General features: G+C 42.5%; 1 protein-coding gene across 39 annotated transcripts in view; it reads right to left on the reverse strand.

The window, feature by feature from the left end:
* Positions 1-27,824, reverse strand: part of LOC106607745 (ankyrin-3) — a 217,835-nt gene that overhangs the window by 65,624 nt on the left and 124,387 nt on the right. For 26 of the 39 annotated variants that reach the window (XM_082976313.1, XM_082976350.1, XM_082976348.1 and 23 more), the window contains exons 2-17: positions 18,351-18,452; positions 17,957-18,055; positions 16,999-17,097; positions 16,284-16,382; positions 15,087-15,272; positions 14,535-14,558; positions 12,551-12,649; positions 11,828-11,926; positions 9,912-10,010; positions 9,487-9,684; positions 8,414-8,512; positions 7,709-7,807; positions 7,454-7,552; positions 7,126-7,323; positions 5,725-5,823; positions 4,477-4,575 (exon numbers count right to left, since the gene is read on the reverse strand). In XM_082976313.1, coding sequence (XP_082832439.1) covers positions 4,477-4,575; positions 5,725-5,823; positions 7,126-7,323; positions 7,454-7,552; positions 7,709-7,807; positions 8,414-8,512; positions 9,487-9,684; positions 9,912-10,010; positions 11,828-11,926; positions 12,551-12,649; positions 14,535-14,558; positions 15,087-15,272; positions 16,284-16,382; positions 16,999-17,097; positions 17,957-18,055; positions 18,351-18,452 — 1,797 coding nt within the window. Of the gene's footprint in view, positions 1-4,476; positions 4,576-5,724; positions 5,824-7,125; positions 7,324-7,453; positions 7,553-7,708; positions 7,808-8,413; positions 8,513-9,486; positions 9,685-9,911; positions 10,011-11,827; positions 11,927-12,550; positions 12,650-14,534; positions 14,559-15,086; positions 15,273-16,283; positions 16,383-16,998; positions 17,098-17,956; positions 18,056-18,350; positions 18,453-27,001; positions 27,490-27,824 lie in introns of those variants that run through there. The other 13 variants (XM_082976345.1, XM_082976341.1, XM_082976373.1 and 10 more) reach the window with 4 other exon arrangements.

Below are 27,824 nucleotides of genomic sequence, written 5' to 3' on the forward strand. Positions count from 1 at the left end.
CCAGCACAGAAAAAAAATGTATGACATGAAATGTATGCATTCACTACTGTAAGTCACTCTGGCTAAGAGCGTCTGATAAATGACTTAAATGTAAAAAGGTACTCTATTCCAGGGTTCTTCTTAGCATCGGGACCCCTTTTGTGATAGCAAATTCATCAGGGACCCCCTCATAATATCAGAACACAACTCTTACTTTAGAGTGCGATGAAAATAGCATACAAGCATTTTACTATGATTTTAAAGGCCCTCTTGGCATCAGAGAGAACACTTTGCCTTAGGGCATTTAACAGTTTTTAAGCACATTTCTTGCAATTCTACACATTTTGCCATGGGGCAGATCGTGCCATTTGCAGTTTTTAAGTTAAAATTACAGTGTGTTCATGCCCCCTGCTCTATTCTACTCTCTTCTATTGTTTTTACAAATATTTATCTGTATGGGACCTCATAAGAGTTTTAGATAAAGAGATGAGAACACACAGTACACTGTAAACATTCCATCATCTTAGCTAGCTGCAAGATTTAATTTAAGGCCTTGTTTAGCCTTAAATTAAACTATCTATAGTTTTATTGATGTAATTTAAATAGTCTTGTCAGACAAATTTCAACCACCAGGATGATGTTAACAGAAACAACATGTTTCACCCTCTTCTCCCTTCACTAGACACACACTACTAAATAACAATAGCGCCAGGCAGGCAGAAAGAGAGTATTTGGCTGGATGTTAAAGCCGGATCCATCCCAACATTCCCAAAGGGTTTCCCTGGAGAGGACCGTTAGAGGAGCTCCACTGGTGGTATGACACTACAGGGAGGCTTTAACGCCATGAAAAGTCCAAGGAGTGCAGGGCGGTGGGGGGTGTAATGCAGACAGAGCTGAGACCATGGGTAGAGGCAGTAGGCAGATATGGAAAAGTGAGACAAGCTCTTGACACCTACTTCAACTGTCATATAATAAATAAGGTAACTCATTGCAAGGCAGTAATATTAGTTCATACCATGATAACAAGCATATCATATCACAGTTGATGACACAGTACGACTACATGTATTAAATCAGATTTGTTTTTTGTATTCTACGACTGTTTTGGGCCATTGGCAAAGATTTCCAGACTATAATTTTACAGTTTTCCATCTGTCTGTCTGTCTGTCTGTCTGTCTGTCTGTCTGTCTGTCTGTCTGTCTGTCTGTCTGTCTGTCTGTCTGTCTGTCTGTCTGTCTGTCTGTCTGTCTGTCTGTCTGTCTGTCTGTCTGTCTGTCTGTCTGTGTCTGTCTGTCTGTGTGTGTGTGTGTGTGCGTGTGTTTCTGCTGTGACTGAAGCCAGAAGGGCAGGCAGCTGAGAAACACATCAACTGTTTTCTGTCATGTGACTTATAACCCTTATAATCTCAACATCTCACCAAGCCAAGACTGAGCCTCCAAGAGAAGATTTAGTTTACTTCCAAAACACTGAAATTAGACAAGAGACACGGACTGTAGCTTGTTAACACAGATTTGCAGTGCCTTCAGAAAGTATTCAAACCCCTTGACTTTTTTCACATTTTGTCGTTACAGCCTGAATTTCGAATGAATAAAATTGAGATTTTGTGTCACTGATCTACACACAATACCCCGTAAGTGGAATTATTTTACAAATTGTTTACAATGTTTACAAATTAATAAAAAAATAAAACACTGAAATGTCTTGAGTCAATAAGTATTCAACCATTTGTTGTGGCAAACCTAAATAAGTTCAGGAGTAAAAATGTGCTTAACAAGTCACAAAATAAATTGCATGGACTCACTCTGTGGGCAATAATAGTGTTTACCCCATCTCTGTAACCCACATATGCAATTATTTGTAAGGTCCCTCAGTCAAGCAGTGAATTTCAAGCACAGATTCAACCACAAAGACCAGGGAGAGTTTTCCAATGGTTTGCAAAGAAGGGCACCTATTGGGTAGATGGGTAAAAAAGCAGACATTAATATCCCTTTGAGCATGGTGCAGTTATGAATTACACTTTGGATGGTGTATTATTACACCCATTCACTACAAAGATACAGGGGCCCTTCTTAACTCAGTTGCCAGAGAGGAAGGAAATCGTTCAGGGATTTCACCATGAGGCCAATGGTGATTTTAATACAGTTACATAGTTTAATGGCTGTGATAGGACATAAGTGAGGAACTACAACATTGTAGTTACTCCAAAATACTCATAAATGACAGAGTGAAAAGAAGGAAGCCTGTACAGAAAACAAATATTTCAAAACATGCATCCTGTTTGCAATAAGGCACTAAAGTAATACTGCAAAAAATGTGGCAAAGAAATTAACTTTTTGTCCTGAATACAAAGTGTTATGTTTGGGGCAAATCCAACACAACACATCACGAAGTACCACTCTTCATATTTTCAAGCATAGTGGTGCTGCATCATGTTATGGGTATGCTTGTCCTTGGCAAGGGAGGTTTTTGGGGGATAGAAGAAACGGAATAGAGCTAAGCACAGGCAAAATCTTAGAGGAAAACTTGGTTCAGTCTGCTTTCCAACAAACACTGGGAGACAAATTCACCTATTAACAGGACAGTTACCTAAAACACAATGCCAAATATACACTGGCGTTGCTTACCAAGAATGTTACCAAGAATACCACTGAATGTTCCTGAGTGGCCTAGTTACAGTTTTGATTTCAATAGGCTTGAAAATCTATAGCAAGACTTGAAAATGGCTGTCTAGCAATGATCAACAACCAATTTGGCAAGAATAATGTGCAAATGTTGTATAATCCAGGTGTGCAAAGCTCTTAGAGACTTACCCAGAAAGACTCACAGCTGTAATCACTGCAAAAGGTGATTTTAAAATGTATTGACACAGGGGGGTGAATATTTATTTAATCAAGATATATTAGTGTTTTATTTTCCATCCATTTTTCTTCCACATTAGTGTATTTTGTGTATATTGTTGACAAAAAAAAGACAATTAAATCCATTTTAGTCAAGGGGTGTGAATAGAAAGAAAGAGAGAAATATTGTTTTACAAGGCTTCCTTCATCCAAGACAGTTTTATTGGATGTAAGTGGATAGCCTGAGCATAATTTCCAACACTACAGCAGGGCCTGTACGACCACAAGCCAACCAAAAGGTGACCTTAAGTCACTGGGCATGGTCCACTCTGGCACACGTAGAGCTTTGTCTAACTGTTATGCGGTTCAACAACAGCAGTAACTAAGTTACCATGCTTTTCTATGGGCACACACAGAAAGCTGTGACAGTCTTGACAAATAAGCAGAATGAAGCAGTCAATTTAGCACTCAATCCTATCACACAATAGCACATTTACTAGCCTATATCATCCATGGTTGCTCTTTGAAAGACAGCACTGGAAGTTAAATCACTCCTATCCTCTCCTGTTCTCATCATCATTGGTTAATAAAACAATCCGTTTGTGGCATGATGTACATTTTACTGAAGTGTACTCTTTCAGCTACTAGATGTCTTTAAAGTTAAGCCAATCCAAAGATTAAACCTAACTCTCAAAGACAATGTCAAAGACAAGACAGGTCAAGGACAAGAGACAACAAACATAAACACATTTAAGAGTATAAAAATACAAATGAATGAATGGTTCATCAGTTCGTTATAAGCTGGTACTGTAATGGTTATGAGCTGGTACTGTGGACCAAAAGGTCAAACATCTACATTATGCCTGCTTTACAGTATGTGGTGCATTTCACAACTCTTAATACAAAACTCAAAACACATCATCAAAAAGACAGTTGTTTCAAAACTCTTAGCACATTTTCAATTGACTAAGTCAAACAGATAAAATCAGTCACTTTTTCACCAAACTTAATCAGTGTTTCATCTACAAATTCATGTTCCACATTGCAATACAGGTTCATATCAAGTCATTGCCTTTCGCAATGCAATGTTTCATTACTTTTAATATGATTCTCTTCACTTTCATAAAAAATACATGTTCCCATTACTTAATCCTACTGCTCTTAATTGATGATCACTTAAACCTTAGGTAAACCTATAGATTGGACATGTAAACTGGTTTGTACTATAGATTTTGAGAACTACCTACTGAAAATGTAAAGTAGAAATAAAAAGTATAAAACATAAAAAGTATGAATGTTCTACTATGATGATAACTATTATGATTTTACTTCAGTCACAAATCAAATTGAAGTTTATTGGTCGCGCACACAAATTAGCTGATGTTACAGCAGGTGCAGCGAAATACTTGTGTTTCTAGCTCCTACAATGCAGTAATACAATATCAATACAATACCAATACGCAAATAATCCAGAAAGTCCAAAACAAGAAAGAAATGCATCCCCTATTCAGTAAACAGTTTATAAAATTCACCACATACTTCTGAAAATTGTACCAAAGCGATAAAAAGTAAACTGTAATCAGATCAATGAATCCAAATCAGTATGGTACTAGTCCCATTATGCTGACTGTGTATGACATTGTGTGTTTGAGTGAAGTACCTTGGCGGAGGCGTGGGGAGATGCTCCCTGATCCAGAAGCAGTAGAGCCACTCTCTGATTATCGTAGTGAGCAGCTACATGCAGTGGAGTTAGCCCACTCTAAAACACACACACACACATGCAACACGACATTAGAAGGAGAACAAACAAAAAAGCACCAGCAGGGGGGAAGCCAGAACATAATCAGAACAGACGGAAAAGCCATGGAGCTGATGGAACCCACTCAGACGGGGACCTGTTTTAGCGTGACACCACTGAGCACACAAAGCTGAATGAAGCCCACTTACAGTGCATCCACACAACTAGCAAAATAAAGAATATTTCAACAGAAATATATTCAACAGAAAATATATTTCTAGTGATATACAGTCTCCCAGGAAACAAAATTATGTTATTCTGTGTGCGTGACAGCCTGAATATTATTTTGCTACAGTGTGGATACACCATTAGATGGGAACTTGTTTTAGCGTGACACCACCAAGCACTGTTTAATCACAAACAAGTTTTTTTAGGAGACTCCATCTTCGTTATGATACCTGCTTGCTTTTATATTTAGCACTTTCAGATGGATGGACACACAGACACTGATCTGACACATAATTATTACCAGTAGGCTCCTTATAAGTGTGTGTGTGTGTCTGTTTGTGTTTGTGCGTGTGTGTGTGTGTGTGTGTGTGTGTGTGTGTGTGTGTGTGTGTGTGTGTGTGTGTGTGTGTGTGTGTGTGTGTGTGTGTGTGTGTGTGTGTGTGTGTGTGGCGTGTGTGTGTGTGTGTGTGTGTGTGTGTGTGTGTGTGTGCGTGTGTGTGTGTGTGTGTGTGTGTGTGTGTGTGTGTGTGTGTGTGTGTGTGTGTCTCAGAAGAGAATGAATGAGTGTATGTCAACAGGAGGAAAAAAAACAACTATGCAAAAAAATGTTTTATTGGAAGACAAGCATCTGTTTGCTGTGCCGTCTTGGGAGAAGTCATGATTTCCCTCAGTCCCGCTGCAGCTCCTACAGTCTATCTTCAGTAGGGTTCTGTTCCTTTTCAGAAAGACGCGGGTGATACCATGGTAGGAGACCAAAGTCCTACAGGATGTCGTATGACATCCATTCCAACAGAGGGGAGGGGAGAGTGGACCTCTACTATCTCACTCACTCTATTAGAATGAATTATATTGGTCTCAAACACCACAACCAATCCCATAGAACTAGAAGCAATTCAAATGCTACGGCCAAGTGCATGTTATTGTATTTCAAGAGTATCCTACCTTTCCAGCAGCATCTGGAGCTGCTCTCTTTTGAAGAAGCAGGCTGGCCACTTCCATCTTCCCATACTTGGCTGCCACGTGTAGAGGACTGAACCCTTTCTGTAGAAGACATCAGGAGACACAGCATCAACATGAGACAGCCAGGGAGAACAGACCTGCTCTGACGACTTAACTGACAGCACTGTCTGTTAAACAGGAGATCTGAAGTGCATTCAAGATGTGCAAGGTTCTGCAATGTTGCAAACAGCAACAGACGGGGACACTGCAACGGCATACTGTTAAATAACCTTATAGTAGGGTCTCATTCACTTTAGCTTCATTGCCATGTGAAAGGAAGTATGGTGGGTGGGAAAGGTGTTTGGCTTGCTCAGTGGGTTGTGATAACCTGAGAAATGATGTCACTGGGTCTGTTTTTCATATCCTATTCGTCATCTATAAAAGGATAGCGTATAATGTGATCATGTTAATCTTGGCGAAGTCCCTCTGTGTTAAGGAGGGTATTTTAAGAAATTAGGTCATATTTTCCAGAGGAATGTGGAACTCCTACAGATAACTCCCATATCACACACAGCAACGTTTGGCCTAATTTTTCCTAATGTTGTAATACACACTCAATATTGCCATGCGATTGTGATGTCCTGTTATGGCCTATTTTTCTTCAGGTGCTGTTCTCTATTTTCTAACATCTCCGAAGGAATTATACTTCTTGTTGGTCGTCATTGTAAATAATAATTTGTTCTTAACTGACTTGCCTAGTTAAATAAAGGTCAAATCAATAAATAAAACATTAAATGGTATTATTGTTAAAACAAAATGACTGTGTTTGGTTTGGCGGTTTGGCGCCCTCTGCAGTCACTGTACTGTGCAGTACTAGCACAGCCAATCAACTGGTCCCACTATGACTTGACGTCATGCCTTTGGACAGCTACGGTATCTAAGGTACTGTCCCCTCAGATATAGTGTGTGTTTGAGAGAGAGAGAGAGAGAGAGAGAGAGAGAGAGAGAGAGAGAGAGAGAGAGCTGGAGAGAGAGAGAGAGCTGGAGAGAGAGAGAGTCGGAGGCACAAAATCACGTACACATGCACCAATTCCCCAAGGTTTTATTTGACCTTCAAGAAGATCATAGCTCAATTACATGTGTAAAAGCGTAAGGAAAATAGCTTCCATGTCATTTTCATCCGGATAAGGTTTAGGAAATGAAAAAGAAACACCAGTGATGAGGAAAAGCGTCTTCTAAAGGACTATTGTTCTCCAATCAATGGTAGAAATGTTCGATCCACACTGTCCTTAGCCTGACCCTGCTGATCATCAACTGACTAAACCACAACCACCATGGCTGAACTGTTATTTGTGAGTGCTTGCTTTTAATTTTCTGGTTGGACCCTAACCCAATCACACAGACCTTAGTGGAGGCTGAGAGCGATGCACCCTGGTCCAGCAGCATGGCGGCTACGTCCTCGTGGCCCTCGCGGGCAGCTAGGTGCAGGGGTGTGTAGCCTGACGTGGTGGCAGCGTTGGCAGAAGCCCCCCGCTGCAGCAGCTGCTGGACAATGTCAGCCTTCCCCAGCCGGCTAGAGATGTGCAGCGCCGTCTGGTCGTCCTGTGGGGAGACAAACACTATTATATTCTGTCCATTCTCTTCACAATGTGCAAAAAAGTGACACCACATCGGTTCTCAGCCCAGTTAGACAACGAAGGTGTGTGTGGAGGGCTCCCTGACCCCTGCTCACCTTGGCCTTGGTCTCCACATTAGCTCCATTCTGCAGCAGGTATCGCACCACGTCTGCCTGACCCGCCCGTGCTGCCATGTGCAGCGCTGTCTCACCCCTCTGGAACACACAGACGGATAGACGGACAGACGGGCAGACGGGCAGACAGACAGACAGACAGACATTTGTAATCTGCATGGTATGTATTACTCAATTTTGACTAGCTTATCATTTTTTGTTGAATTTCTGAAGAGCTGAGTGTAGTGTGACACCCACCACGTTGGTGGTGTTGGGTGAAGCTCCGTGATGTGTCAGAGAGTTCACAATGTTATCATGTCCCATGAAGGCTGCCACGTGGATAGGAGTAAGTCCAGACTGCAAGCAAATCACAATGATAGTTACCAATCAATAACATGGGTTCAACTGTACTGTATACTTTCAAACAGAGGTGTCAAACATATGTCCCGAAATCGAAACTGTGTAGAAATGATAATGGACCTACATTCATACAGTTTCTTTACTGTGTCCAGCTTGCTAATAATCACTGAAATGAAACCTTGACAGTCAGGGAGCGTGGAAAATTCCCAAAACGATGGATCAGGGACAATATTTAGCAAATTTTGAAGCCAAGGAAATATAACACATTTTCAGTGCGGCCCTACAGACCTCGTTGAAGACCAAATGCAGTCCACGAGGCAAAATGTGTTTGACACTTCTGTCTTATAGTAAGAGAAATGCTCACATTAATTATTTTCAACTGTACCTAAACAAAATGATTAATTTGTCTTTGATCTTTGAAGTTCCCAGCCCAGTCTGTCCTCCTACCCCTAACGCCCTGTGTGTTACCCCAGGCCCAGCCCAGTCTGTCCTTCTACCCCCAACGCCCTGTGTGTTACCCCAGGCCCAGCCCAGTCTGTCCTCCTACCCCTAACGCCCTGTGTGTTACCCCAGGCCCAGCCCAGCCTTCTAACCCTAGCGTACCTCGGTCACAGCCTGGATCGATGCGCCGTGTTTCAGCAGCAGCTCCATCACTTTGGCGCGGTTCTTCTTGCAGGCGATGTGAAGCGGGGTGAAGCCGTTCTAGAAACAGAATACCACAAAACCAAGTCTAGAAACAGAAACTACTCAACTCCTCAGGTATTTTGGCACAGAAATAGTTTCTAAGGAAAATGGCAGTTTCCCTTTTCCCCTATTTTTTATGTAATAGTTTAAACATGTGAGAGAGTAAGCTCGTGTTGTAAACCTTAACGGAGTTTTATGCCACAGTCGTGTAACAATTATCCACACAGTTTCTCCTTGCCAGTAAACCTCAGAGTCACCACAAAGTATAACAACATACTCAGTGTTGTGTCCCAAATCAGTCTTTTCTTTCAGAACACACACACAGGCACGCACACATATGTGCACTCTCAAACACAAACACACACCGAAACATATCCAGAAACATAGCTCTGCAGATCATCAAACACAAGCCATTTGAAGGGAGTATTTATACGAGAGCTTTATGAGAGCTCGACCCACTGTGTTGTTGTGAATGGCACATAACTGAGGGATGGGCGTGCATTGTCTCTGATTACTTTTATCAGTATGGAAAGGGGAAGTTACTGTGCAATCAGGAAATGAGCCTGGCTAAAGAAAAAGACAGTTGCCGACCCCACCCAGGGCGCAAAAGTGTAACGAAGTCATAACTTCCTTCACTCCATCTCACTGTCTTTCCCCTTCTTATTCCGCCATCCTCACTCTATCTCGCTGTCACTTGCAATTGAGATTTTCCTCTCCTCATCACCTCAAACAGGACACAAACAGAAACAACTACCAGAACATTACACAAGAGTCGTCAGCAGAGTGACATGAAAAATCCGTCCCACCCTCTCCACAACTCATTTGAGCTCCCGCCCTCAGGTCGCAGGTTCAGGGTTCTGTGTGCACGGAAATGCTGCTATGAAAGGTTGTTTGTACCCACAGCATTTGCATTTTAATCCTGAATTTGTACACCCTGAAAATCTCTCCTTCTTCTTACACATGCAGCCCAACCATCCACCCCTTTTTCTCACCAGCGCTTTAGCGTTTGGGTTGGCCTTCTTGTCCACTATGAGCTTGGCCACTTTGTAGTGTCCACAGTGGGCGGCCACGTGTAGCGCTGTCAGGTAGTCATTGGTGACATCATCGACAGGGACGTCATTCTGGAGGAGTAGCTGGACACAGTTGATGTGGTCGCCCTGAGTGGCCATGTGCAAAGGGGACAGCCCGTTCTAGAAGTGTTACAGACATAATGTTATGTCAATGATCTGTAGCGGTTGAAAATGTAACATTATAGCAAAGTTCTGTGACAATCACAATTCTATCAGTGGTAGGAGACATTTGCAAACAATTTTAGATCAATGCTCCTTGAAAGTTACCCTCATGAACATGTGTTTTACAAGTTAGGTGCAAGTATTATAATTTGAGCAAAAAAGTATATGATAGGAGCAGGTGTTACCTTTGTCTTGGACAGAATGGGTGCTCCGCGGTCCAGCAGAATCTCAACCACTTGTTCATGACCGCTCCTCGCTCCACAGTGAAGAGGTGTCAGTCCGTCCTACACACAACAACACGGTCAATAGGACCACAGAGCGGAAGGTCATGAAACATTCGGCCCACTATGGACTGAATTTCTGAAAAAAACATGTCTTGATAATATTTAAGTGAGTGCATACATACTGTATACATACTGTATTAGAACAGGGTTAAAAAATATATAACATGACCTGTCAACAGTGTCAAAGTGCTGCATGCTAGGCATGTTAGGCATACATACAGTACCTGTCAAAAGTTTGGACACACCTACTCATTCAAGGGTTTTTCATTATTTTTACTATTTTCTTCATTGTAGAATAATAGTGAAGACATCAAAACTATAAAATAACACATATGGAATCATATAGTCACCAAAAGAGTGTTAAGCAAATGAAAAAATATTTCATATTTGAGATTCTTCAAAGTAGCCACCCTTCGCCTTGATGACAGCTTTGCACACTCTTGGCATTCTCTCAACCTGTCTTGAAGGAGTTCCCACATATGCTGAGCACTTGTTGGCTGCTTTTCCTTCACTCTGCGGTCCAACTCATCCCAAACCATCTCAATTGGGTTGAGGTAGGGTGATTGTGGAGGCCAGGTCATCTGATGCAGCACTCCATCGCTCTCCTTCTTGGTCAAATAGTCTTTACATAGCCTGGAGGTGTGTTGGGTCATTGTCCTGTTGAAAAACAAATGATAGTCCCACTAAGCCCAAACCAGATGGGATGGCGTATTGCTGCAGAATGCTGTGGTAGCCATGCTGGTTAAGTGTGCCTTGAATTCTAAATAAATCACAGACAGTGTCACCAGCAAAGCACCCCCACACCATCACACCTCCTCCTCCATGCTTCACAGTGGGAACCACACATGCAGAGATCATCCGTTCACTGACTCTGCATATCACAAAGACATGGCGGTTGGAACCAAAAATCTCAAATTTGGACTCATCAGACCAAAGGACAGATTTCCACTGGTTTAATGTCCACTGCTCGTATTTCTTGGCCAAAGCAAGTATCTTCTTCTTATTGGTGTCCTTTAGTAGTGGTTTCTTTGCAGCAATTTGACCATGAAGGACTGAACAGTTGATGTTGAGATGTGTCTGTTACTTCAACTCTGTGAAGCATTTATTTGGGCTACAATTTCTGAGGCTGGTAACTTTAATGAACTTATCCTTTGCAGCAGAGGTAACTCTGGGTCTTCATTTCCTGTGGCGGTCCTCATGAGAGCCAGTTTCATCATAGAGCTTGATGGTTTTTTGCTACTGCACTTGAAGAAACTTTTAAAGTTCTGGAAATGTTCCGGATTGACTGACCGTCATGACTTAAAGTAATGATGGACTGTCGTTTCTCTTAGCTTATTTGAGCTGTTCTTGCCATAATATGGACTTGGTCTTTTACCAAATAGGGCTATCTTCTGTATACCAACTCTACCTTGTCACAACACAACTAATTGGCTCAAACACATTAAGAAGGAAAGAAATTCCACAAATGAACTTTTAATAAAGCACACCTGTTAAATGAAATGCATTCCAGTTGACTACCTCATGAAGCTGGTTGAGAGAATGCCAAAAGTGTGCAAAGCTGTCATCAAGGCAAAGGATTGCTACTTTGATGAATCTCAAATATCAAATATATTTAGATTTTTAAGACTTTTTTGGTTACTACATGACTCCATGTGTTCCTATGTGTTATTTCATAGTTTTTATGTCTTCACTATTATTCTATGATGTAGAAAATAGAAAAAATAAAGAAAAACCCTTGAATGAGTAGGTGTGTCCAAACCTTTGACTGACTATATATATATAAACAGTGTTCTATTTAATTCTGTGAAGGCACTCACCTTGGTCTTGCCATCTATTTTGGAGCCTCTGTCCAACAGCAGTTTGACCATGTTACTATTTCCTCTTTTAGATGCCACATGGAGAGGTGTGATGTCATTCTGTTAGAACAGAGAGAGGAGGTAGGAGTGAGCCACACAGTACAGAGCTGTGAATATTATCTGGATGTTGTCCATATGGCAATACTAATAAACCTAAACAGCATCTGAATCCAGCAAGGGAAAGACGCCAGCCTTATATTGTTACAAAAACATAATTTGAGAAACAAACAACAATTTGACAAACTGATATTCAAAGTATTCTGAATATCACGCGTGGTATGTTTAACTGAATGGGTGGAAAGCTGTTCATTATTGAGTATTATACGCCATCTCTTATGTCATTTACTGTGGAGCGAATCATTCATTACTGTCGACTTCAAACACAAACACTACAGCCAGACGCTGCCATTTCATATAATTACAAGCTATCATTGTTACCCATTAAGCTAAGCTCTAATGTTGACGCAAATAGGGGGTCTGTTGTTACACTCCTTGATACGTGTTATGATTTGAACACTATCACTGTATGATCTGAGTACAGTATATAGGCAGTGGGAGGGTGGGGTGATTTGAAGCACTATATGATGCAAAGAGGATGCCGTCTGTCGTGTGTAATTTTCCATAGAGTGTGGTGGAGTGTGACTAGTAGCTCCTCCTGTCCAGCAGAGGGCAGAGCAGCCTTACCCTGGCCATGAAGTCCACAGCGGCCCCTCGGTTCAGCAGAAGCGTGGCCACGTTGATGTTGCCATAGTGAGCAGCGATGTGGAGAGGAGTGAAGCCGCTCTGAGGGAGCAGGAGAGCAGAGCACACAACAACGACACAGGTGTCAGAGACAACCAAGGGTTTGATATTAGTCTCTCATATTAGCTATACTCAAATAAGTATACGGGCTACTACGGTACACATAAACAATCAAACATTACTTTTCTCACTGTGGCAGAGCAAGTCTTTGTTTTGAAAACCCGAACACAAATCCTGTAGACTAGAGTGTGAATGGTATGTTGATGTTCATATGTCATACCATTCCAAGTGATCATGAGCTTTCATGATTATTTCAACCTTACAACAGTTTTATACTGGACCATAACACATTAACTACCACACAATAAGGATAGACATAGGGACATAGAGTTTGCAGTTACAGACTGTAGTTTATGTAGGATTACAACAACAGCCTGTTGGCCCCATGTATCATAAATACATGATGTCTTCATATGTGAATGTAACCTATTTCATTCACTGGGGACTTCCTAATGAAACCATGGCTTAGAGGGAAGCAGCATTCCAAGCCAGAGGAATATAAGGGAAATGGCACATCTCAGCTAAAGCTATCCAATCAGGGAGAGAATTTCAGATAAAGCTATCAATTCACAGAGATCCCCACTTCAATTAGCCAATAATCCAATACAAAGCAGGTGGTTGGCCAAGCTTCCAGCACATAAACCACTAAAGTTGTGAGCATTATACACTGTTCTATTGCTGTTCTAAGAATAAACAAATCAGCTTGAGGTTTCATACAAATAAGAGATATTTGTGCATTAAACACTTAATCATAAATGTAATATCTCTGACATTCACCATGGGACACAGATGGTTCCATTAAGGTTAAAACATATTAGAAGGAGTTAATCCAACTATCCAAACTATTTATTGGCAATGCTTTTAGCATCTACTATCATGCAGTGATATCTACATTTACAAAGCCAAGTAAAGATACTAGCCATATCCACCGTCCTGGTAGCCATGCTGACCAAAACAAGCATTCTGAGAGGGCAGCCTGCTCGGCCATTGTTTTTGGTGGGGTGGGGTCTTTCTGTTTTTACTCTGGAAACAGCACTAACAGAAGTAACTAATGTCCCATGCACAAGCCTAAAAGGGCTGGGGTTGGGAAATTAAGATCTAAATGCAGTCTAATAATAACTAGTAGACCATTTCTCTGCTGCTGGGAGGCTGGGATCCTTAAATCTAAAAGGCCAGATTATAGTAAAAATACAGTCTGCTAAACAGTAAGACTTGTCTGTCTTGAGCCATAACGTGATTTATCATTAACAATGTTATGGCAGGATATCTATCTTGGCACCCATTAAAACCTTAGAACCCATAGAATCCTTGAAACCCATGGAAACCTTGGAACCCATGGAATCCTTAGAACCCATGGAATCCTTGGAACCCATGGTAACCTTGGAACCCATGGAATCTGTGGAAACCTTGTAACCTATGTAAACATTGGAACCCATGGAATCCTTGGAAAGAAACCTTGGAACCCATGGAATCCTTTGAAACTTTGGAACCCATGGAATCCTTGGAAAGAAACCTTGGAACCTATGGAATTCTTTCAAAACCTTGGGACCCGTGGAAACCTTGGAACTCGTGGAATCCTTGGAACCCATAGAAAACTTGGAACCCTTTTTGCCTCCAGCTACAGATATCCACAGTCCACATCAGTATTAGTAAGACATGCTGCATTATTACAAAACTATTGCTCTCTTTCTATCAGTAATAAGAGACACACTACATGAATGAAGCAATGGGGAAAAGGCAAAAAAAAGTGAAAGAGAAGGGAGATATGGGGCTGCAGCAACACTACTGTATGGTATAGGGGGTTGTTTCTGTTTTTTTGGGGGGGCTGCAATGGATAGAGTAAGTACTGTACAATGAACAGATATACCTCTGTCGTTCTATTCACCATCATCTAGGGGAGAGGGCACAAGACCGGCCAAGAGAGGAGAGAATTGGTGGTTAGTGTGCACACAACATCACACAACAAGGAGAGATTATAGCTGGAGTTACTGGAGTAGGTCTTTCGTTGGCCAGAGAAGTTGTGAATCACTCAACTTTACAATACAGAAACTGCCACTGATGTTAAGATTAAAAGTTGCTAAATTCCAAACCAAACTGTCAGTTGTGGTTAAATTGTTCCACGGGATTTAAGGTCACGGTACAGCATCAGTCATATCTCTTTATATCTATCTGCATTATTCTTTCTCTCCTCTCTGTATTGTCTGACTCAGAATATTGTAATGCATTATTACATATGCACCTACACAAAACCTCAAAGTAAATAAACATAACAAAACAACTAAATAAACAACAAAGAAACACGTTACATTTTTTTTGATTAAAACGGGTGAACCTACTCATATGGGAAAAGAGCCAGAAAGACAGAGGTGAGAAGCAAAGGGAGAGAGATAACATTAGCAGAATGTAGTGTAGTGGTCACCTTGGACTCTACATCTGCATTGTGGTCGTTCTGGAGAAGTAACGCTGCAGCCTTGGTGTCGTCCTTGCGGGCGGCGATGTGCAGGGCGGGCAGACGCACCTTGCCCTTGGTGTCATTCTCCAGGAGCAGAGACACCACCTGGTCATGCCCCTGCTGCAGGGCCACCGCCAGAGGAGTGAACCCGTCCTGTTAGAGGGAGGCAGGGGGAAACTTAGTAAGAGCGGTAGGGGAAGTGAGTGACATAGACATCCCACATTTCCACAGCAATGCTGGGCCACCTGGGACTAAGGACACAATGTTACATGACCACAGGGGTAACGCTATGGGTATTTATGCCTATGCACTTTGATGTGGTATATATTATTTGGATCAAATGTCGGAGCGATGACGTCATGAAATGAATTTAAATAATACATGTACAGTATATTCCTCAAAGTCTAACCAAATATCTTACTTGCCTAAAATCCCCAAATCTATTACACTTCGTCAAACATCAAACAGATATTTCACATCTCACTCTATATACAGTACATCTGACAGCGTGCAGGAGGATAAATTGTATACATTACATAACACAGTATAGAGCACTTCTCTCCCACGTCTTTTCCCTTACATAATTCACGTTACAGTGTGTGTGTGTGTGTGTGTGTGTGTGTGTGTGTGTGTGTGTGTGTGTGTGTGTGTGTGTGTGTGTGTGTGTGTGTGTGTGTGTGTGTGTTTGTGTGTGTGTCAATTTTTGTGGACTGGACCAGTGGTTTTAACTGGCTGTACTGGTGGCTTTTCCTTACAGGCAGCAGATCCTGGCTCCAGCAGCAGGCAGCTCTCAGTGTAAACCAGACCATGGGTATAAGGGACCTTATCTCTGGCCTGCTCAAGTTCCTTCAGCTCTACTATACATTACAAATCAATGAGGCGCTGCCTGCTGGAGTCCCTGAACCCACCACAGAGAGAGAGAGAGAGAGAGAGCGAGAAAGAGAGAGAGAGCACTAGAGTGAAAATGGGAGAGAGTGAGTGAGAGGGAGGTAGTAACAGAGAGAAAGAGGGAGATGGAAATAGAGAAAGAAAGAGGGGATGTAAAAGAGGTGGGGGAGAGGATGGAGGTAAGCATGCAGAGCTGGAGATACTATGGAGGCAGGGAGAGAGAGGGGGAAGAGAGCAGTGAACAACATAACAGGCAGGGTGGGCGGGGACACACACCTCGGTGGCCATACTCTGGCTGGAGTTGTGTTCCAGGAGGAAGCGAACCACCTCCAGATGGTTCTCCTGGGCAGCCATGTACAGTGGGGTGAAGCCATTCTACAAGAGAGGACCAACAGGAAACTCAACAATCAATCAGAAAGCACACAGAGTAGCCTATATTATGACAGACAAATATATTATACTTTATCATACCACAGCTCAGACAATTCATACAGTACTATACAAGGTATATTACACAACTTCCATTGTAATAGTGTGCAGTGAAAGAAAAGCACTCTTTGGTGGAGTGAAACATTCTGGTGATCTTTGTCAGCCAAGTTTATTGCTATTGATCTGAGGAATGTCTCAACGGGGCAAGATTGGGATTTTTGATGAAAGGATATTTCCCCCGTCTCAGAGATGTGAAACGCATGAACAGCACAATCCGAGAGAATATATTCCCAGTCACAACCCTGACAGATTTATACTGGTGCTCTGGCAGATCTCTCAAATGAATGATTTTCTAGTGGTAAACGGATATATAGAGATGTGATTGTGTAGACGTTTCAATGATAAAGATATGGTAATGTTAATATGTTAAAAGTTTTACATTGTGGAATACAGTGTGAGTCCTATACAGACTCCTTGTCGTTTGAATGTGTGTTTAATGGTGTGTTCTGATATGTTCTGTATCTCTGACCTGAGTTATGTGTGTGTGTCATGGATATCCTACCTGAGACTGTGCATTGACATTGGCTCCATTGGTGACCAGCTCTTTCACCACTTCCGTTTGGCCGGCCAGGGAGGCTATGTGAAGAGCGGTGTTTCCTTTCTGCATTAGAGAGGAGAATGAGAGGCATGCCAGTTAATCTCTCCCCCACCTGTCCCAGTGTACCATTCCCCGCATCGCCTTGCCAAACCTCAGTTATGCCTTTGTAGCGCTGGCATTCTCGCTTTGGCCTCCCTCTGGCCCTGGCTGCCATTGACGTGTCACTTCCGATGTACCACGTCCAACATATAAACATGCGGCCCCCGTACCACCACCATAAATAAAATCGGTGTAGTTTTTAATAAACCGCAAGCGGATTCTGAGCGGTGTGTTGACCCCCGAGCATCCACGTGATGGAGTCTCTGATGTCAGCAACACTGTTGCACAATATCAACATAACTCACATAGAGTACAGTACTGAACATGATGAGGTGAGCATGTTTGACTTATGGATAAAGACAACAGCTGGTAAAGACAACCGCTTTTGTGAGGGAGTTCCTAGTCTCTGCTCAGTGTTTGAGTAGTTTGAAGACTGTCCTTAGTGTTGAATTTTTTCATAGTGCTCAGTGTTTATATATAACTAGTGTCTGCTTTCAATGGGAGAGAGGGAACACTAATGGTAGCCACAGTCTCCAAGTCTTTCTATGAAGAAACATGGACATGCTGCTGGCCACAGCGTTGCTAACAACTGAATGCTCGGCTCACGTTGTGCTTGTGACCGACTGGGTCCAGAACCTGTGTCATCTGCACACCTCGAAGCTAAGTCCACTGAATATCAGCCCTAGGAGCTAACACAAGTCTTCAGGTCCCAGGCAAATGTTACTCATCATGCCTATAGTTCACTGAACCACTTCTGCTACATGTGGCCCTACAGTGTTGGCCGACAGCAACAACGCAGTGATAGATGTAGAGTGGGACTAACCTTGGTTGCTGCGTCCACATTGGCTTCTAGCTTCAGCAGCTCAGCCACCACCTCCACATGACCCTCCTTAGAGGCCAGATGAAGAGCGTTCAATCCATTCTGAAAGAAATGACAGAAAGTGTTTATATACATCTATGGCACCCATACATTCTCTGTTAAACAGACAGATTGTGCACATGGCGTGAGATTGTTCAGATGAGGAGCTGCTGTGCCTTTCAAGTCCATTCAAATGAGTGATTTGTGTTGTGGCCTTGTTAAATAAATGTTACACAATTATCACACAGCCACAAGATTAAATGTATTTGATGCATATAGTTTCAGTTACATTAAAAGTAATGTATTATGTACAAAATGAATGAACTGAGCAGCAGATGTTGGATATTAAGCCATCTACCTGGTTGCAGATGTTGATTTCCACCCCAGACTTCAGGTAGTCCAGGGCCTTTTCAAGGTTCCCAGCCCGCGCTGCTCGCAGGTAACTGGCATTGCTGTCCGACTAAGGATGGAGAGAGAGAGAAATATAGGTCAAATACAGTCCACATACTATACAGACTGCTCAACAGCAGAGGGCTAGAATGAAAACATTGGTTCACGTTCTCAGGGAGTCACTGCGATAAACAGTCACACACACACACACACACACACACACACGTGTAAACACACGCACTACACACAAACCAAAAATCTCAGATACTGTACCAGAGTCATGTCTTTCTCAAATCCCCAAAACCCATGTCTTTTGTTTTGTGTAGAACTGTAGCTACATTTGAACTGTATTGCAAAGTGCAGTAACGGTGGACAGAAATAACAGCCAAACAAATTGAGCTATTATCCCAACAAATTGGCGTTCTACGTCATCCTTTCTTCGTATCAGATCCCAGGACGTTGTGATGCCAGCAGCGACAAACCCAAATATCTCACGACTCCATAGTAAGACAAGGGTGGGTGGTCCTGATTGTCAATACAGAGACCTCTCTCTGACAGTAAAGATAAGAAAATACATTCTCAAGAGACAACTCTCTCAGTCCTCCTCTTCTAGAAACAGAGAATGTACTGTATTATCCCTCCTTTCTGTTTTGCTCTTCTTTATTTTAAAATAGAGAGGGCTTTGTGCACAAAAAAAAAAAGATGACACAAGCCATTTTGGGGTTTGCCCATATAACAATTGTTTGTGTGTGGACGGGTATGTGTGTCTGTGTCTGTGCATGCATGTGTCTGTGTATGTATGAGTGTGCTTATGTGTGCGTGTCTGTCTTGCCAGCTCACGTCAGATTGTTCTGTTTGTGTCTGGGACATTACACAACAGAAACGGACACATAGCAAAGTCTGCACCTTTGCTTGCTGTAATTGTATGAAGTTGATTTCCAAAACCCAGCACCAGTACACATGCCCTCAGACATGCAGTTGAGATAGACTGCTACATAAAATGGTCTCAGAGGCAAAATTCCCCTGAATTAACCAATGCCCAGACCTTCTAAATTTAGCCCGTTTCGAGAGACACTTACAGTAAACTGGCAGACCCAAACAACATGAGTGCCACAACCTATTCCCCACCCCCATACTTTTCCAGGAATAGCTCTGATGGCTTGACAAATGAACAAGACATTCTTCTAGATTGCTCCAGTGATAGGGACTCAGAGTGGACTGTGGGAGCAATGTCAGAAGAGTGTGTGTGTGTGTGAGGGTGAGTGAGGTGAGGTGAGTGAGTGAGTGAGTGAGTGAGTGAGTGAGTGAGTGAGTGAGAACAACACATTACCAAAGATCTTAGTATCATAGCATACATAAATGCCTGTTCCCTTTTCCAAACACAAGCCTCTATGGCAGAACAGTGGCAGTGAACTATTAGTGCAATTTCATTGCTTTCGTCTTTGAAGAGACTAATGTAACAGTATATGGACAAATGCCACAATGTTTCTCATTTAAACACCTGGGCATTTTCTGTAATAAAACCGTAGTGCTGTAACTATGAATATTAACATAGCTAAAGGGCATTGTTTGGCACATGGCAGAGGCAGTGATTCTCAATGGCAATGTGAATCTGAGGAGGGGTAATTTCAAAACAGGTGAGAACTTTCCATCCTATGACTCGAATGCCTCTAAAGGTATATCTCTCTAGTACAAAGCTTTCGACAACTCCTCCTTGACCTAGAACACTGGTAACCCCTGTCCTTCATTGCGAACAGTTAGTACTGCTGGCTTCTCTCCAGACTCAGCTAGTTGGCAGACTTCTTCTGTCACGTCCCTTGGTTCTCTATGGTGTAGTAGGTCAGGGCGTGACTAGGGGGTGTTCTAGTTCATTATTTCTATGGTGGTGTTTTGTATGGTTCTCAATTAGAGGCAGCTGGTAATCGTTGCCTCTAATTGGGGATCATATTTAGGTAGCCATTTCTCCCACTTGTGTTTGTGGGATATTGTTTGGTTTTGTGCTTGTTGCACCACGTAGTCACGTTTTGTTGCTTGTGAGTTGTTTTGTTGAAGAAGTTTCACGTTAAATAAATATGTGGACCTCAACACATGCTGCGCCTTGGTCCGTCTCTTACAACAACCATGACACCTTCCCTCATTTCAGAACAAAATCCATTCCAGAGCATGTCATTAAATTACTCCTAGCACCCTTCCTCCAATTCTTATTTTCTCAGTTAGAGACAACACATTATCTCAATGATTTGTAGTGACATTGAGCTCTGTACCCCCCCCCCCCCCAAAAAAAATCTTCAAAACAAAACATGAGGATAAGTGTCATAGGTCTATTATTTGTTTTTTGGGGGGCGCAAACACACAAGCAGACACACTTTCCCACAGTGTGTGGTGGTTACATAACAAGCGCATGCTGTAAGTGACTGTCAAGGATCTCTGAGAATAGTCTATGATAGAGTGGCTACTGGCTCTGAGGTTTGTTCAGTGTCAGATGCTTGACTCTTAACTCAGACCTCTGACATCAACATGTGAGGCCACTTAGCGTTATGGTGTCTCATTGCTGTTGACAGTCAGACAACCAAACATTAATTTATGCCTCAACCCATGTCAACATACATAGTATAGGATCACGGATGGTGGTATCGTGGATACAGTGCTAGTGCTCCTCTGAAGTACAACTTTCATTGAAGAGCCCTCCCATTAAAGCCTACATAACTGACTTATGTTTGTCTGACATTTATTTCACAAGCTAAGCAATAACTTTCACCACTGTCACCACTCTCACCAAGACAACGGTGGAGTGATCATGTGGAGTTTTTACTGCAGATGATTTGCATGTCTATCATTCATCATAAAGGAATCACCCAGATTCCCCATGTTCTTCAACATTCTGCTCCAGCGTATCTAAAGGGGACGCACTGTCAAGGAAGTTGGAGCAGAGGCCTCCAAAGATAACACGTTCAATATGAAGTCACACTGAGTTCAGTGACCCAAGTGGCTCTGGAATTGGCCAGACTACAGTACAGTTTATAAAGCTACTAGGCAACAGTCTTTAAAACCAGTCTCTCCATCACAGGCAAATGACTAGTGACACGGGTGACCGCCATTTCAAATACCATCCCATCGCATTCAAGTCGGAGAGAGAAAATCGTCTTTGTGTGTAAGGCATTACAGAGGATGGAGAGAGATTAGCTTTGAAAATATGATTAAACTTTGCAGATCAGAAGTTCAAAGAAATTAGGCCAATAAAGAGTAGGCTAAGCCTGAAGGAATATCATTAATCTACTGTTAGATAGTTAAAGGGAGTGAGGCTCCGTCGCTCTGACTGACGACTGATTCCCTGTTATAGAGAAAGCTCTTATTTACTAATTCAGTCTGAATTATGATACAGCTCCACTTAGGCCAACAGCATCTCAACAGCAAACATGTGGCACATTTTCTGTTAAGCTGCTATAAAAATGACAATCCAATATTGAGGCGGAGTAGAGCTGCAAAGAGTTTTGTTGAATTAGTGTTTGGCCCAGATATCACTTATGACATCATTGAGTCTGGGGGTTACTGTTTTGTGTGGAGTGATTTTCTTTGCGATATCCCCCACATGATGTCAATGTGACAAGTAGGTAGTAGAACAAAAACACAGACATACCCACACAGAGGCACTGCAAAGCATCCACCTACACACACACATATCTTCTATATTCTACATAGAAATATACTCGCGCGCGCACACACACACGGCATGTTGATGTCAGTGCTCCAGGCTGCTGGTTTGCTCAGTTTGAGCCCAGAACCCGCATCATTGTCTCATTTATCCCTGGTCCCCATCGATACAAAAACACAGCCTAGGGCCACATGAGCTTAGAATACCGATTGGTGCCAAAAAGCATCCAACCACCACACAGACACGCACTTTCCATTGGGGAAAAACAACACTATTGACAGGTTAATGCATTCATTGTGGAGCTATTAGTTAGACAGATGTCATTGCAAATGATGCTTTTCTCAAAGGGCCATTGGTGTACAGGAGATGGATGTGGACCAGTACTAGAATAGTTCATGGATTATAATGGGAAAGTATTGACAGCAGGATTGTAAGCACTTCTATTTATCATTAGCAAATCATCCCCATAGGTCATGCTCAAAGTCATTTTATGCAGTTACATAATGGTTAATACCATGAAAAAAATCGCCAAAACAGAAAATACGGCCTACAGTATATATAATGTTGAAGTGTAAAGGATGCAAGGGAAATGAGTGACTATACCACATGTGTACTGAACAAAAATATAAATGCAACATATAACCATTTAAAAGATTTTACTGAGTTAAAGTTCATATAAGGAAATCAGTCAATTGAAATAAATGAATTAGCTTCCTTCAATAATATTGATCTAAATGGCTACGCTACACATCTCGATGTAGACTTCCATCCCTATCTTTGACTCACAGGCTGTGAGTCACTTAGCCTGTTGGGGATAGGGGGCAGTATTTGCACGGCCGGATAAAAAACGTACCCGATTTAATCTGGTTACTACTCCTGCCCAGTAACTAGAATATGCATATAATTATTGGCTTTGGATAGAAAACACCCTAAAGTTTCTAAAACTGTTTGAATGGTGTCTGTGAGTATAACAGAACTCATATGGCAGGCAAAAACCTGAGAAGATTCCTTACAGGAAGTGGCCTGTCTGACAAGTTCTTGTTCTTCTTGGCTCTGTTTATTGAAAACTGAGGATCTTTGCTGTAACGTGACACTTCCTACGGCTCCCATAGGCTCTCAGAACCCGGGAAAAAGCTGAATGATGTAATTCCAGCCTCTGGCTGAAAAACATTAGCGCGTTTGGATAGTGGCCGGTCAGACTACTATGAGACTCAGGCACGTGCACGAGGGGATCCCATGTTTTTACTTTCTCTCTCTTTGAACGTAAACACGCTTTCCCGGTCGGAATATTATCGCTTTTTTACGAGAAAAATTGTCACGTCCTGACCAGCAGAGGGCGTATTGCTTAGTCTTGGTCAGGATGTGGCAGGTGGTTTGTGTTTGTTAAATGTTGTGTTGGTGATTGGGACTTCCAATTGAAGGCAGGTGTGTATAGTTGCCTTTGATTGGAAGTCCTATATAGGGTGTGTGTGTTTTTCTTTGGGGTTGTGGGGAGTTGATTTTGCACTGCGTATTGTATAGCCTGCAAGACTGTCCATGTCGTGAGTACTGTCTAGTGTTGTTTTTCAAGTGGATGCCTTACATGTTTTGTCAGTAATAAACATGAGTGTCCACAATCCCGCTGCGCCTTGGTCCTTCTCTCTCCCATGCGACATATTCGCCGAAGAGTACAACATTTTCTGTGACAAAAATGGCATAAAAATTGATTTTATACAGCGGTTGACATGCTTCGAAGTACGGTAATGGAATATTTAGAATTCTTTTGTCACGAAATGCGTCGTGCGCGTCACCCTTCTTTACCATTCGGATAGTGTCTTGAACGCACGAACAAAACAGAGGATATTTGAACATAACTATGGATTATTTTGAACCAAACCAACATTTGCTATTGAAGTAGAAGTCCTGGGAGTGCATTCTGACGAAGAACAGCAAAGGTAATAACATTTTTCTTATAGTAAATCCGACTTTGGTCAGGTCCTAAACTTGGTGGGTGTCTAAATAGCTAGCCCTGTGATGCCGGGCTATCTACTCAGAATATTGCAAAATGTGCTTTCACCGAAAAGCTATTTTAAAATCGGACATAGCGAGTGCATAGAGGAGTTCTGTATCTATAATTCTTAAAATAATTGTTATGTTTTTTGTGAACGTTTATCGTGAGTAATTTAGTAAATTCACCGGAAGTTTGCGGGGGGTATGCTAGTTCTGAACGTCACATGCTAATGTAAAAAGCTGGTTTTGATATAAATATGAACTTGATTGAACAAAACATGCATGTATTGTATAACATAATGTCCTAGGGTTGTCATCTGATGAAGATCATCAAAGGTTAGTGCTGCATTTAGCTGTGGTTTGGGTTTATGTGACATTATATGCTAGCTTGAAAAATGGGTGTCTGATTATTTCTGGCTGGGTACTCTCCTGACATAATCTAATGTTTTGCTTTCGTTGTAAAGCCTTTTTGAAATCGGACAGTGTGGTTAGATTAACGAGAGTCTTGTCTTTAAAATGGTGTAAAATAGTCATATGTTTGAGAAATTGAAGTAATAGCATTTCTAAGGTATTTGAATAACGCGCCACGGGATTCAACTGGCTGTTGAGTAGGTGGGACGATTTCGTCCCGCCGACCCTAGAGAGGTTAGTTAGACAACATGTGATTGGCTGAAAATGTGGCTAGCGAGAGCATCCCTCTGATTCTAACCTAAGAAGGAATCTCTAAAAATACAACAAAAACACTGGTACCTGCACATGCTGTGCTCTCAGCTCTAATATAGGCTACAACTATATAAAGTGCCTTCAGAAAGTATTCAGACCCCTTGACTTTTTCCACATTTTGTTACGTTACAGCGTTATTCTAAAATTGATCAAATCATTTTCCCCCCTCATCAATCTAAACACGATACACCATAATGACAAAGGAAAAACTGTTTTTTTAGAAATGTTTGCTAATTTATGAAAAATAAATAAATATATATGACATTTACATAAGTATTCAGACCCTTTACTCAGTACTTTGTTGAAGCACCTTTGGCAGCAATAACAGCATTCAGTCTTCTTGGGAATGACGCTACAAGCTTCTCTGCAGATCGTCTCTAGCTCTGTCAGGTTGGATGGGGAGCGTTGTGGCACAGCTATTTTCAGGTCTCTCCAGAGATGTTCGATTGGGTTAAAGCCCGGGCTCTGGCTGGGCCACTCAATGACATTCAGAGACTTGTCCCAAAGCCACTCCTGCGTTGTCTTGGCTGTGTGCTTAGGGTCATTGTTCTGTAGGAAGGTGAACCTTAACCCCAGTCTGAGGTCCTGAGCGCTCTGGAGCAGGTTTTTATCAAGGATCTCTCCATACTTTGCTCCGTTCATCTTTGCCTCTATCCTGACTTGCTTGCCAGTCCATGCCGCTGAAAAACATCCCCACAGCATTATGCTGTCACCACCATGCTTCACCGTAGGGCTGGTGCCAGGTTTCCTCCAGACGTGACGCTTGGCATTCAGGCCAAAGAGCTCAATCTTGGTTTCATCAGACCAGAGAATCTTGTTTCTCGTGGTCGGAGAGCCTTTTGGAAAACTCCAAGCGGCCTGTCAATTGCCTTTTACTGAGGAGTGGATTTCATCTGGCCACTCTACCATAAAGGGCTGATTGGTGGAGTGCTGCAGAGATGGTTGTCCTTCTGGAAGGCTCTCCCATCTCCACAGAGGAACTCTGGATCTCTGTCAGAGTGACCATCGGTTTCTTGGTCACCTCCCTGACCAAGGCCCTCCTCCCCTGTTTGCTCACTTTGGTTGGGCGGCCAGCTCTAGGAAGAGTCTTGGAGGTTCCAAACTTCTACCATTCAAGAATGATGGAGGCCACTGCATTCTTGGGGACCTTCAATGCTGCAGAAATGTTTTGATACCCTTCCCCTGATCTGTGCCTTGACACAATCCTGTCTCTGAGCTCTACGGACACTTCCTGTGGGACCTTATATAGACAGGTGTGTGCCTTTCTAAACCATGTCCAATCAATTGAATTTAGCACAGGTGGACTCCAATTAAGTTGTAGAAACATCTTAAGGATTATCAATGGAAACAGGATGCATCTCAGCTCAACTTCGAGTCTCATAGCAAAGGGTCTGAATACTTATGCAAATCAAGTATTTAAAAAAAGTATATATACACTTGCAAAAAACTGTGATGCAGTGCCATAGACCACTGCGTCACTCGGGAGGCCCACATGCTATAACTCCGATACAACTATATACAACTAGATATGAGAGCCCACACCCAGGCACTAAAAATAGGGAAGGGAAAGAAGTTATCTCTAGGTCAGTGCTTCAATGGTTTGCGTGCACACACACACACCCACACACACACACACACACACACACACACACACACACACACACACACACACACACACACACACACACACACACACACACACACACACACACACACACACTTGTATAGCAGATCAGAGGACAATTATCAGTGGAGAGATTATCCATCAAATTCAAGCCATTCACAAAGCCTTAAGAAATTCCCTGTGCAAGCAGCAGGATGCTCTACGCTGCACATCTGATTTTCCCTTATCACATTACCTGTCAAGGTCAGCTGGTTTGCACTGGATCCCTGACAAAGAGCATCCTTTAGATAGTTCGCTCTAGTGCAAACACAAACTGGAAATTACAAAGCCCATGTTGCCACCAGTATTATTCCCTTATACCCTTATGCCAAACAAACAAAATGTCCTCTGTAGTAGGAGAACCAGCCTCTCCAACACAGATGGCTACATGTTTATGTCCCATAACCATCCTGTATCCATGCACTACGCTGCACCACAAGGCTATACTACAGGGACTGGTGACCTCTGAGCTCTTCACAGTCCAGGATATCAAATCGAAACACCATACTAACTCCTCACCACAATCCCCTTTCACAACTCCTCACAAGGCAGTAGTGACACAAAAATGTAAACAATTCCAGGGAACACTTACTATTGTCAGGAAGTCTGCTGCCTCTTCCACAGCCATGTTTCCCCCTCTCTCTCTGTAGTTCAGGAGTGAAACCTGAGCTCTCAATTAGCTCTGTTCCAAGCAGAACCACACTCAGTACACAGCACAGCACAGGGAGAGGGACAGGGAAGAGCAAGATGCCATTATGTCAGGTGACCAAGGCAAAAAAATAACAAATCCCAACCCAGCAGGACACCCAAAATAACGCTTCCTTGATGCTCCACGCAATGAAGGGATGGAGGCAGAGAGGTGAAGAGGAAGAGAGGTTAGCTTCTGTATCTAACCTTCCAAGAGAAGTAAACAATCCCCTCTGTAAGTGTTTGTCTGTCTTCGACATAGAAAAAGGACACATGCCAAATCCTTTTCTCCCTCTCCCTCCCTCTTGCTCACTCTTTATGTCAACAAGGGCAAATCCCTTCTATCTCCCAGAGCTCCCTCAGAAAGTTCCCTAGAGATGGTAGGGTCTAGGACAGGGAGAACAGCCTGACTTACCATACTAGTAGATAGAACTTCCTCCCCCGTCTCTTACTCTAACGCTCTCTCAGAGGGGGGAGGGGGGGTAAATGTAATCGTGATATCCAAGGATAGGGAGGGAGGGGGACACTGAAAATAGCAGCTGAAACAAATACTTTTGCTAAAAGGGGTCAACCATGTCAACCCACTCTCCTCACTCTGTCGTTCTCTCTCCCTCCTTCTGTCTCTCTCTCTCCCTCCCTCCGTCACTGCCAGCACGAGACTATTTATTGTCATCCTGCTTATCAGCTCTTTTCCCCCACAAAGGGAGTGTGTGTGTGTGGTGTTTGTG

This window comes from Salmo salar, chromosome 01, assembly GCF_965601325.2.
Source record: "Salmo salar chromosome 01, fSalSal1, whole genome shotgun sequence".
In the NCBI taxonomy this organism is placed as follows: Eukaryota; Metazoa; Chordata; class Actinopteri; order Salmoniformes; family Salmonidae; genus Salmo; species Salmo salar.